The 13,001-nt window shown below is 41.7% G+C and overlaps 1 protein-coding gene across 3 annotated transcripts in view; it reads right to left on the bottom strand.

Moving 5' to 3' along the window:
• Positions 1–13,001, bottom strand: part of slx4ip (SLX4 interacting protein) — a 40,811-nt gene that overhangs the window by 7,696 nt on the left and 20,114 nt on the right. For all 3 annotated transcript variants that reach the window (XM_085183329.1, XM_085183327.1, XM_085183328.1), the window contains 3 exons: positions 11,585–11,653; positions 9,985–10,073; positions 100–206 (listed from right to left, as the gene is read on the bottom strand). In XM_085183329.1, the coding sequence (XP_085039455.1) occupies positions 100–206; positions 9,985–10,073; positions 11,585–11,653 (265 nt within the window). The remainder of the gene's footprint in view (positions 1–99; positions 207–9,984; positions 10,074–11,584; positions 11,654–13,001) is intronic.

The raw sequence follows: 13,001 nt of genomic DNA, 5'->3' as shown, positions 1-13,001 counted from the left end.
CTGAGAAAGAAAAAAAATGGGTATAAAGGATATAAACAGATACTTGAGTGTCCTCTCTGACTGGTGGGGTGGGAAAGTTCTGCATTAGATCATACTTACATCTTTTGAGGCACAGTCTTCTTTGTTTTCGTGGGGCTGTTTAAAGGCTCTTGGGTTTCTCCCACACTGGAAAAATATTCAGATCTGCTTTGTTCGCACAGCTCAGTCTAAAGAGGACAAACAGAATCAGTGTAAACACAAATATTATTACTGGCATACCCTGGAAACATTTCGTCTCACAGTGCTGTCATCATCCTTCATTGAACACCTTCATTAAATCCATTAGACTAAAAACTAAAAGAGTTCATGTCAGATTGTCTGAAGTTCAATCAATGCAGTCACCTTATTATTTAAACTATGATGCTGCCCAACATGAAAGATGAAAGGGCCTTCAGAGAGAGTAGCAGCTGCCCCCCCCCACCCCCACCCCCCACCGTAAACTCCCCAAATCCTCCACCTCAAAGTTTGAAATGAATCACTGGCTCATTATGGCGTGACAATTGTTCAGCCTACACTACCTGAGGTTTAAAATAATGCTCTCAGCCTTAGGCAGAGTTATGAAACGGCGACCGACAGACTGAAGGGTAGGGATGGGTATCGAAAACCGGTTCTTGTTGAGCAAAGTAGATATTTCATTTAAGGGAGGAAACACTACGAATATGCAAAAGCATTTGCTCACAAAACACGCGATAACCTTAAATGAATGTCAACATCGAAGTTTACCGGAAGCCCACACACACGGACCAGTACCTCCTGTTTGACTCCCATCACCCTCTGGAACACAAACTTGGAGTAATTAGGACCCTACACCACCGGGCAGAACATGTTCCCTCTAAGCCTTAAGGGAAAAAGAAGGAACACACACATGTAAAGGAAGCACTCAAAACGTGCGGCTATCCTAAATGGGCGTTCTTAAAGTCAGCAAAGAGGCACAGAAAAGAAGATCAGACACCAGCGAGGGAGGATAAGAAGGACAGACGCAACAACATTGTCATCCCCTATGTAGCCGGTGTATCAGAGAAACTCAGGAGGGTTTTCTCCAAGCATGACATCCCGGTGTACTTCAGATCCAGCAACACACTCAGAAAAAAACTGGTTCACCCGAAAGACAAAATGCCAAAACACAGACTTAACAATGTGGTGTATGCCGTACAGTGCAGCGAGGAATGCCCAGACCTCTACATTGGAGAGACCAAACAGCCACTTCACAAGCGCATGGCACAACACAGAAGAGCCACCTCCACAGGACAAGACTCAGCTGTCCATCTGCATCTTAAGGATAAAGGACACTCTTTCGAGGATGCCAATGTTCACATTTTGGACAGAGAGGACAGATGGTTTGAAAGAGGAGTGAAAGAAGCCATCTATGTCCACTGTGAGCGACCATCTTTGAACAGAGGCGGTGGTTTACGACACCAACTCTCTGCCATCTATAATCCAGTTTTGAGATCCCTTCCCAGACGCCTTAACGCCCACTCACACCCTGGGCCATCTGACCTCAGGAATTCGCATGATAAGGTGGGGCCAGGTTTCACAGTGAACTCACCCGAAACTCTGGCTGATTGGGACCCACACCCAGTTCCACACCTTGGCTCAGGCGATTAGAGGATCATCAGGGGGTCCTTTTGTCCCTCTGTGGGGGGACACTCCCACTAGGTTTATATCTGGGACTCTCCACCATTTGACCTTAGAACTGAAGAAGCCTCTCGGATGAGAGGTGAAACGTCTTCAAGTAACTTAAAGAAGTCCAGACGCTTTTCTTTGCAAGCTCCTTTGACTTAAATGAATGTCATGCTTTTAATTCCGCTCCGGACTCGTGAACCTCAATCCAGCAGCAGCGGTAACGTTTGCACGTCCTCTCCTGTTAATGCGGCAGGTAAATAATCAACTAACAGTGCATATTATGTTAGCGCGATCTGCCTTATTACAAAACCTGCCATTACTGTGCATTTAGGTGACCATGATGAGAGAGACAGACAGAGTCTGACTGGCTCAGATGCTGGCAGTTGTCGCTGCAGTCTACCGGTAGCGTCTCCATTCAGGCCAGGATAGACGAATGTCACCGCGCAGTGACTAAGTCTGTGGTAAAAGGCTTGAACCTATTTGCCACAGCAGATGCCCCGATTTTAGGTAAGTGAATGTGTTTAATTGTAGGCAGGGACATTATTGGATATTCTTGTGTAATTGCTACAGAATAATTTATGTTATACTTTGTTATTGCTACAGAAGAATATTTATTTTATTATTTTACATTTACAATTTTTTTTCCTAGGGACCCTGTGACACCCCATTGAAGAGCCGTAGGCTGGATCTCTTAAGATCTCACTGTTGGGTTTGTAAGGCCATGTTATTCCTAAATTTCTATCTTGTTCAAAGAGAAGATATAAAACAAAGATCTAAGCTAATTGACCTTAGTGCTCTCCTTTTTTTAAAAAAAATAATCGATAAGAGAATCGATAAAGAATCGAATCGTTAAACAGAATCGAAAATGGAATCGGAATCGTGAAAATCTTATCAATACCCATCCCTACTGAAGGGGGAAAAAAAACCTTCTTTACTTTTAGCCATGATTTTTGAAACTGTAACTGAACAAAGCAGGATGAGTGCCGAGCGCTTCTTCTATGTCCTTATGTGTCTAAAACTTTCATCTGTAATTCTGCTACACCCCTAAGTGTCTCTGAAAAGCAAGTCTTATTTGCTAAAACTCTGGGGTGAAAGTTCAAAATATCCACATACTAAGGGAAACCTCTGAGGCAGAACGAGGAACAAGCTGAAAATTGGATCTCACCAACGTGTGCCCTCAACAGGTCACTAATGACGGTTAATCATGGGGTCTTTTCCTTGGCTGCCCCAGAACAGACTCTGGATTTATGAGAACAAGAGACACTGGTGGCAAATTGAGCAGAACTTCAAAGGCTGAAGCACTGTCAATTCATCATAAAGTAATCAAATCAAAAAAAGTTGGTGGAATTGTAGACTAGCAATGGTTTAGAAAATGAGCACGTCTGCTAGTTCTTATCTGGAGAAGCAGTATATTATATTATATTTTGTATACTAGAACTTCTAAAGGTCTGAAGCTGTACAAAGGCATTTATATCAGCTCATGGTCTAGAATGGGGATGTTGCCAGAACTGATACTTACAAGTAATCTTTATATAAAACTGAAAAAGCTACAGTACTTTTTTGTTTTTCAGTACAGTACTTACCTAAGCGGCATACCAACCAAGTTCGTTTGTCAACGAAATTGATACTTAGATACTAACTGATACTAAAAATTACTTTTGGATTAGACGTCCATTTGCAACTGCATTATATGTGACTGGAATGAACTCTGAACTCATTGTCACTTGTCCAACATGAATGATATCACAGGCGGTCAGACTGTGGAACTTGACAGAAGCAAACAATGGGCATTTGACGTGTGTGTAAGCAAGGCACAGAACATTATATGGTGTATCTGCACTTATCTCAAGGTGAACGAGGTTGTTTGCAGCTGTTTAGGGCTGCTGCCAATGAAGGGGTGAGTTGTTCGATCTTTTCTAGGGTTTTCTCTCTATTACTGTAGGGCCTTTACCTTACAAGTGACTTGAAGTAACTGCTGTTGTGATTTGATGGTATATAAATAAAATTCAGTTGAACCGAATTAAATCCTAATGCATATGTGGTTGGGTGAGGTCTCTGTCGGGAAATTTATAATGGGCCTCAATTTTACCTTGTGGGTTTGTAAGAATGATTTTATTATGTGTTTGCATACATTGTAGGTTTTGCAGTGATATGCACATTTGATGTATTTGCAATCCTTTTAAGGTTGGCGTGTGCATTTTTAGGCTACAGAATTAAATAGGAATCCATCTGATGACCCAATTTTAAAGTTCAAAAGTCATGAAATAAAGCTTGTCATTTTAACCTATGTTTCTTTGACTGTTTTGTTTTTAGGTCTCTTGACAGATCACTAAATATTTCACTATTGACACCAGCAGTGCTGTCTTCACCTCCTACAGTTGGCAGATAGCTTTGCACAGGATGGCTGCAGATAGGTGGGCAGAAAGGCCCTCCCCTCACTAGCAGCTGAAGATGTAAACAGCAGAACCACAACCCTGGCAAAGAAAATGTAAGACAGTTCCAACAAGATTTGTTTATTTGTTATTATTATTTTGTTTTATTTATTTATTTTAAAAAAACAGTAATAAATATTAACCTGGCTGGCACACATGCTAACATTAGCTTTTTAACAATTAGCAATAGCCATTTCTGTAAGGTAGAGGTTATAGCTAATAATAAAATGATAATGTTAATGTTGGAGCTAGGCAGCAAACATTATAAGTTCTGCCTGTCTGTAATGTTAATGGACAGTGTAAATTTGACAGGAAAAGAACGTGATCTTGTTTTTTTGTTTTTATGTTTTTAACCCCATGGTATTGAGTAGTACTTTCCTGGGTACTGGTAGCGAGTTTATAGTTTAAAGGAGAAGATGGGACAAGTTTCATGCCTGCTAAATTATCTGTTGAGATATTTCACTCAAAAACATTCATATCAACCTGACAGCAAAAAGTTAGGGGATCGCCACAGTGGTTAAGCTTTATCCTCTAGTGTATTTCTGTGTAATAAAAGTTGAGCTATCTCACTGACAAGTGAAAAAATTGATCTAGTGGCGGCACAAGATTTAAGGGATCACCAAAAATAGGATTTATTAATAATCAGGATCTATTCTCTGGCCACTGCGCTATGCTATGCCCAAGCCCATAGCAAACCATCCAATACTGTTGAAGCTATCGCTCTTTGGATCAACGTGGCTGAGACCGCTATCCACAGCTTCACGCCGCTAAACTTTATTGGTTTTTGCAAAGGGGAAGCAACAACTGGACAGAAATTAAATCTGGGAAAATTCAAGGTCGTGGCCGCTATGTTTATTCAACATCAGCCATTTTTCAGATCATTACTATTATATAAACTGGTTGGTAAAATGATCAATGTGCACTCTAAGATGGGGAAAGCCAGTGCGGTAAGCTCTGGCATCCTGCAGATGTTGTGAAAACTGAGAGAAATATCATAAATGTCCTCCCCCGCACGTCATGATACTAGTGACAACATGTGACCCGACACGCAAGGGGGAAATGGAGTGATCGACCCGAGCTGCGAGGGCAAGCTGGGGCATTGTGGCTTTGCGCTGGGTGTTGAGACCTAGCAACTCTGGTCTGTGGTGTGGTAGACGGAATAAAGAGGCCAGACAGAGGGAGGGGAGTCCGGGCAGCAGGGAAGGAGGCGGAGCTGGCGAAATACAAGAGACAAGATACTACAGAGTGTATAAGAGAAAAAAAGAGAGTGGAGCACAACAAAAGCAAAGGCACCCCCTCAGAGTCACACTGCCTGACCTCAACAGTCTCTCCAGCATGCCCACAAACGCAAGAATCCTCACACAGGAAGTTCCACACAGGCTCCTCTTTGTGTCGAGATGGAGTCATGCTACAGTGTGGGCAGAGCTCTGGTCTTTAGACTTTTTCTCTCATACCCAGAGCTACAGCTAACCTTCAACATGTATTTGGGATAGTGACACACATACAAACTCTCATTTCGCCTCCACACCCACCCCAACAACAACAATTCTGAGAAAAATGTGGGTGCTATCGTTTGCATTGTAATGCCTTGATATGTATTCTAGCCTGTTTAATATGAATAAATGCCGTTTGAAAATGAACTTGAAAGAAAAATCAACAAGGAACTAAAGGGAGGCTCTCTGGGAAAGTTTAGTGCCTTTCTGTTCCTGTCGGCACGACTTCAAAAGAGCAAGAGAGTGAAAGAGGAGAGTCAGAGAAAGGAAGAAGCATGAAGAGAGGAAGGGGCTGGATATAGATAGCAAGTAGAGAAAAGATAGATAAACAGAAAGAGCAAGAGAGATTGTGCATAAATTATTTTCAGCAGGGGTCTAGAGGTTGGAGATTCTGTATATAGCAACTACAGAAGAAATCAGACGGATTAAATAACCTTATAATTATCACAAGCTATGTGGATAAAACGGTAAGAATTGTGTGGGAACCGAGGTGGCCTAATCTTGTAAGGAATGATGCAAACTCTAAATAGCTGGAGAGAGTCCCATGAAAAAGGAGGGAGGGATGGTGGTAAATAAGAACGTCTACCCGCCGTTGCTACCACCTCTCTCTGAGAGAAAAAAAAGGATTTAACCCCCCCACCGCCAGCCAGTCTGCTCGCCCCCACACAAAGCTGAAAAATGCTCCTCGTGATACAACATGTAGAGCAGACCAACAGTGCCCTCCCTGGCCCCAGAGCCTCCAAAACAACACAGCCTCGCCACAGGAGCTGCAACAAAACAGTACATCTGGATGTCAGATTACAGCGATAAGCCTGGCAAAAGGGCAAGGATAGCAGAGAGAATGATTCATTTGGTTTAAAAGGCTACCAGGACAGATTCTCAGCACTTGCCCCAACTCTGAATGACTCCTGAAAAAAAACTTCAAAAGGATAACCAGCAACAGCCTCCATAAAATACAGGCAACAGCCTCTAAGCCGTCCAAGATAAGGTAGAACACAGATAGGACGATTATGTTGGTTATCTTTTAATGCAGCTGCACTCAAAAGTAATGCAGCGATATGGCCAAAAGGTCTCTGAGCTGTTTAAAATGTTGCTGCAAAGGATGACAAACCTTCTCTTGGTGTTTAAAGACAATGCTTATTGATATACAATGCCATATTTATACACACTACAGCTTTTTTGTATATAGTCTGCACAAATACACATTCATCTAAATACTACTTTAACAATTTTGCTTTGTAGAAAAAGAGCATTTTTCAGTTAATCTTTTTCCAAAAGCTTTTAAGCATGGAAGTTAAAACATAAAAACTTCAAATAAAAAAATCTAACAAGTCAGCATGGGAGGCTCCGATGAACCATCAACTTTTATGTGCCACAGTGGAAGTCAGATTGTTTGTTCTGGGATTACTTTAATATCTTTGTACCTCACCTAACATATACAAACCCAGTGAGATGCATTCCCATAAAGCAATTTTCCACTCATCTGTCACAAAATAATAGTGTCTCAACTTGAAATCTGTGGTAGCTTGAAATGCTTGAATCCCTCACAGCACTCATATTATAAAAAATGAATTATTCTTTCCACTGGAACTTCTTTTGAGCAGCTTTTTTTTGATGACACATCTAAGTATACAAAGTCCTCAAACTGGCACCAAGAAACAACAAGAGTATTTAACTGTCAGGGAATGAAAAACCTCCTGCAGAGATGTTCGTGAATGGAGTCCACAAATTCCACCCCTCATCATGCACCCACCCTGCTCCCACAGGGCAAGCATGCCCTGTTTGTGTAGGCTCACCACATCTTCTCTGCAACAAAGTCAACAAACATGCATGGGCACATACTTGTCTAAAATAGGGGACAGTTCTTATCCCCAAACAAGAGTTTCTGGATCCACCCATATCAAAGGACTGAGACAAGTGGTTAACTGAACACACTTCATGTAAATCATTGAAAGCAGTTTAAGATGGGCTGGAATGAGGACCTGTAAGAGATCATAGTCGTGCATTCGGCCTAGGTGTAGAGGAGGTCAGTAGACACTGGACACTTGGGAACGGACTGCTGTTAGCTGTTGTGAGCTCTGAAGAACAGAGGCGTGCTGAGGTCATGAGTAAACACACAAGCTCGTCCAGAGCTCAAAAGAGGAGGGGAGGGGGGGAGACTGGAAACACATCTGTTCTGCCTTTGATCCAAACTTCTGCAGCCCAGCACGCCACTCACCTCAGCTGCCCACTCTGTGCCTGACTAAAAAACAACGGCCGCAATTATAAACACTAGATCTTCCTTCCCATGCTGCCCTCTTCGGTGTTGGTGCTGACTCACAACAGGAGCAAGCTTTTATGAAGGGAAGGGACGTAAATCTTCAAATCCTCTGCGTATGCCTTTTTTTCCATTATCACATGAAAACAAAGCAGCATCAATTGCCCAACCTCTGCATAGCAACAGTGGATTCTAGGTGCCTAACAAACAGAGTCAATTAGGCTGATAGGATTTCAGCATTTATCCCAGACATGGCACTCAGTATGTCTGAACCAAAACATTTGCCGGATGCTTGAACACTCTCTGCCCCAGTAACATTTGAATCAAGCATTTCAAACTGTACAATCATGGTTGTTTCTGCAGCAAATGACCATCTGAAACCAAAACAGCTGGAGTTGGCCTTTTTTTCCCCCCTTAAGTTTGCTCTTTCCCATAGTTTGCGTATTACACTGCTAATCCCTTCCTGAGAAGGTTGTTTGATAGAAATAGAATCTCACCTTTTTATATAGCACACCTTTTCTCTCATCGTGTGTGGCTGTTTGGAAGGAAAATGCTTCTGCTTCCTGACTAAATGTCAGTTGAGAATATGACTAATATAGAGTGAACAAACTGTATAAAATTAAAATAGAGTACACTCAAATGCGGGAGTGAGAAGCTGCCTTTCAGTGATGTCACCTTAGCTCCCTCATAACATAACCCCCTAAACTTGTGAAAACTGCTTATTGATGAGTCTACATTTCCACTGCGGCTGAAGATTTTTGCACAACTAGTCACACAAACTGAATCCTAATAACAAACCTGAAACCTCCCTAAACACGGACAAATGTGGCATTTTTTTGAGACTGCCTGTCTTGTGCTGTCAAGAATTGGGGGATAAAAGACCCTTTTTTAAACATGATATCAACTCTGACACAGAACTCCAAACACCCCATTATTTATAGACAGCAACATTATACCTTACATCAGTTGTGACTCACAGTCTAAACCTTTTTTTTCCCTTTCCGATTTCTGACTTCCTTGGCAGCATTAAAACTGCAAAAACTCCCTTTCTGACAAATAAGAACAGAGTGAGGGATATAAACAAATTATTGTTTTTGTCATGTGAAAAACTTCAGCCTCTCTGTCTGGTATCTTTCCCTTACAAAGCGGGCTCGAGGTTGAGCTAGTGAGAGCTTCACCACAAGACTCCCACCCTCCAATTCCCTCAGCTTGTACTGTATGAGCCCAGAGAACCACATCCTGAGGAGAGGAACGCAATCGACAACAGTGCCTCCTTGAACTGGAAAATTGGTTACACAATCTGAACTTTTCACTGACGACTATGTTGCTCCACTAAAAATATTACAATCGCTGCTTTCATTGGAAGCCAAACTGTGGAGAGTGCAGAGACATTTCAAAGGGAAACAATAGCAAAAACCCTGTAGAAAAACATCAGGCCACTGATCATGGGATGTGATGGGAGAGATGTCTGTCCTTGATGTGAGTGCCAAGGTGAGAGGCTCCACAGGCTTTTCCCAGAATACTCTGGGGAGTTTGAGATCAAATGAACACTGACCAAAGGACAACTGATTATAATACAGGCGGACAAAAAAAGAACTACAGCAGTAGGTCTTATGGCACTGACAAGAGTTCAACTTGGTCTACACAGCACAGACTACAGGGAAATATTCACTGAACCCAACTTTATTTGAGTCCAATTAATCAAGGCACGTGGCATTCAACTGCAGACAGTAAAGTTAACCGAATTCTCTCTTAAAGACCCAAACAATGCACATGCAACCGCAGGACAGAGGGATTTGTTGTGGTTCTCTTGAGCATGCAAACCCCAAAACCTCATGCTTGAAACTGACAGAGAGAACTAAAGTTCTGCAGGTAAGTAATTAAAAATGTGGGAGCAGGAGCTTTTCAAAAAAGCGTGACTTGGCACCGCTTCACCCAGCCTCCCACGATCATTGGTTTTCCTCTCACTAGGTCTCCTTAAAGCCCATGGAGGTTCAGAGTCCACCCCTTATAAAGAGGATAAGCATATATAAGCGAGAGTGCAATTTGGCAGCACATCCCTATAATAACACACAGACACATGGACGACTTTTTGCCAGGCGACTGGAAGAGGAAATAGAGGAGTATAAACAGCACTCACCGCGGGCAGGCTCGGGTTTCTATGGTGCGCTGAGGCATCTTCTGGACAGCTCACACACACAACATATCGTTCGGGAAACACACGCAAATCTGAGAGCAGGCAGAGAAACAACACAGACCCTGCTGGTTAATAACGTGGGCTCACCTCTAATTATCAGTCAAACTCAGACAGAGGGAATTGTGGTCAATGTTTAATTTTTACATCTACCAGTACCAAGTATTTACTATCCCTCAGACCGGGGAGAAAATAGCAGTTTATATATAATTGCTGAATTTTATGAGCTGCATAAACAGCATGAAATATTAGGAAATTTTACATTAACAATGACTCTTGGGAGTAATAATACTGTCTCACTGACTTCGGAAGGAAAGATCATTCAAGCCGCTTTTCCAAATAATGTCAAGAAACTCAGGTCCAGCTATATTCCAAAAGTCTCTGCCCGGATGACATGTGACACTAATAATAATTAAATTTATAATATCTGCTGTTTTCAGTTGGGTTTGGGTTCTGCTTGATTGCTCGACAAAAAGTTCAGAGCTCGTGAAATGTTTCAAGCGAAATTGGAACCTTCAATGAAAATTTCTCAGGACACTTTTAGACAGAGCACTTCTTGGAGTTTGGAAATCTAGCTTTTCTTCGAATTACCCCGATCCCAGTTAAAATTTAAAGCAAAGCCAAAAGCCTTCTTGAAATCTAACAAGTAGATTGACATGGAATTTGCAAATCATATTAAATAAGAGGAATAAAACATTTAGTCTCAATGACCTCGTAACTATTCCTTTAATGCCAACCCGTGGACAAACTTTACAGTCTTTGTTCCACCAAATGTCAGCTTTTTCTTCTTTATTCTTTAAAATGTTGGCATTGTGGAGTGAAATTTAAGTCAGCTAAATCAGAATATTTCACTGCATTCTGACCAACTAATTACCGTAACATAGCTTTAAGAAGACCTATTGTGGTTCAGCCTTGAACTCCTTTTAAGAACGTTTTTTGTAGCTGTCTCGTCAACCACAATAAAAACTTTTCACCATCCATTTTATAGCTAATTGATTTTTTTAAATGATCTAACCACATATGTACTGCCAACTCAGTGGACCAAATTACACAACCTTTGACCTCAGGAGACCGAGTCTAATTTGATGTGTAATGGACCTGCTGAGAGAAGCCGTCATCTCAGCCAGCAACAGGTCACCGTTGCCTCAACAGCCAAGGCCTGGTCCTCCCCCAAGGAGCAGATATTAACTTTACTGACAGGAAGAGAACCATGTTGGTCCCATGAAAAGGTGGCCAAGGGTCACAGGCATTAGATGAGCCATGGAGATAGATTCTCACTGCCCTCCACAGACAGCTAAGGAATCCTTCTCTCTCTGCCTCTCTCAGTAGCCTCTCAAGGGAACCACTTAATGGCCGCTTGTTCTCAACAACACCCCGATCAGGTAGGGACAGGACATAAAAACAAGTGAGGGGGAGAAACATCAACATGCAGACCACAGATGCCTCACTCATTCTGTGGGAAATTTGGCTGAGTATAAACCCTTGAGAGGTCTATTTCTGAGTTTTAACTGGGGATGGATTTATTGAAAACATGTAGGTCACTTACCCTGCTTGACAATACATCTGAGACTGGAGTGTCGCTTCAGAAAATTGGCCACCAGGTTGAATTTTTCACCTGTATAAACCAAAACAGAGAGACAGTTAACATAAAAGGTTCTATTACCTATCTAACAGTGGGCACATTTTGGTGAGACGGTGCATGCCGGCATGCTTTGATACACCGATTACAAACTAAATTCAATTTCTAATCATTACACGAAACAGCTGCAAATGTTATAGTGAGGCAAAGTGGCTAAATAATGGACACACTACGTGAGTATAAAGCCCGTCATATGATGAGTTCCACAACTGGCCTTACTGCTGTCACATGCAGTAGAAGAATCACAGTAAAGCTTTAAAAAAACAAAACAAAAAAAACACAGGATTAGGGTATTTTGCAGCAATAGAGCACACTCCATTAATGCAGATAACAGTGCTGCACATGGCTCCATATGCTTGGACACATACCCATCAATTTTCTACTAACTTTAAGTTTATGCTTGGTCTAAGGCACAGCACGCTAAAACAAGCCAAATTATTTATCGAGTGTGAAACAATTCATTCTCCTTTAATTTAAAAGACCTTCCAGTTTGGCACAAGCACAGAAACCCTTTCTGGGGTCTCTGCTCTATTTGTCATGGAATGATTTCATGGTATGTAAGATGTGCTGTGCAGAAACAGCAGCTTGTTGCCTAATCTGGCAGGAATTTGTTGACTAAAAGCAAGGGCCTGGCTAACACGCTATGCAGTTGTTCTTTGCAAACAGACACGCAGTGCTGGGAAGCTGACCAAGCCAGTTCATCCTTTGATATCTTCTTCGTACCCTTTTTGTCCTCATAAGAAAGTGAATGTGAAACTTTAACACCACCTTCCTATTATTTCTTATTTGACATTCTCTCCCATGTGTGGACATATAAAAAACCCATTTTCTGCAAACTGTCTGGGTTTAGGGTTTTTTTTGTTTTTTTTTTTGCTTCAATTAAAGGATTACATGTCTTCCCAAGTTTGAGAAAATCATGACCTCTTGCACTTAAGGCTCTTTCAGAAGTCCCTGGATAATCTCAAATGTGTACTGTCATCAGGCTAAAAATGAGGCTGTCTGTATTTCTGAAAAGCTGCTGTTTTGGAAGTCTTTTCAAATCTGCCAGTAATGACACTAACGGTCACCCATCAAGAAAACTTGGAACAACTTGGACAAGTCTACTTCAAATAATAAACTACAACTAGTTTCATGCCCATGTCCATGAAGCCTGTTGCTGCATTATTTCATGACAAACCCTTTACAAAATTTAAGAAAGTAGGTGTATCACTGTTAAAGTCCGCGATCAAGAAATGGCTTTATGAGTGAAACTACAGAGCATTTACAACAAGGTGCAAACCAATAATTACACTCAAGAACAACAGGTCCGGACTAAAAGACAGTT

The sequence above is a fragment of the Neolamprologus multifasciatus genome, chromosome 13 (assembly GCF_963576455.1).
Source record: "Neolamprologus multifasciatus chromosome 13, fNeoMul1.2, whole genome shotgun sequence".
Taxonomy (NCBI): Eukaryota; Metazoa; Chordata; class Actinopteri; order Cichliformes; family Cichlidae; genus Neolamprologus; species Neolamprologus multifasciatus.
This window is presented reverse-complemented; position numbering and strand designations above follow the sequence as displayed.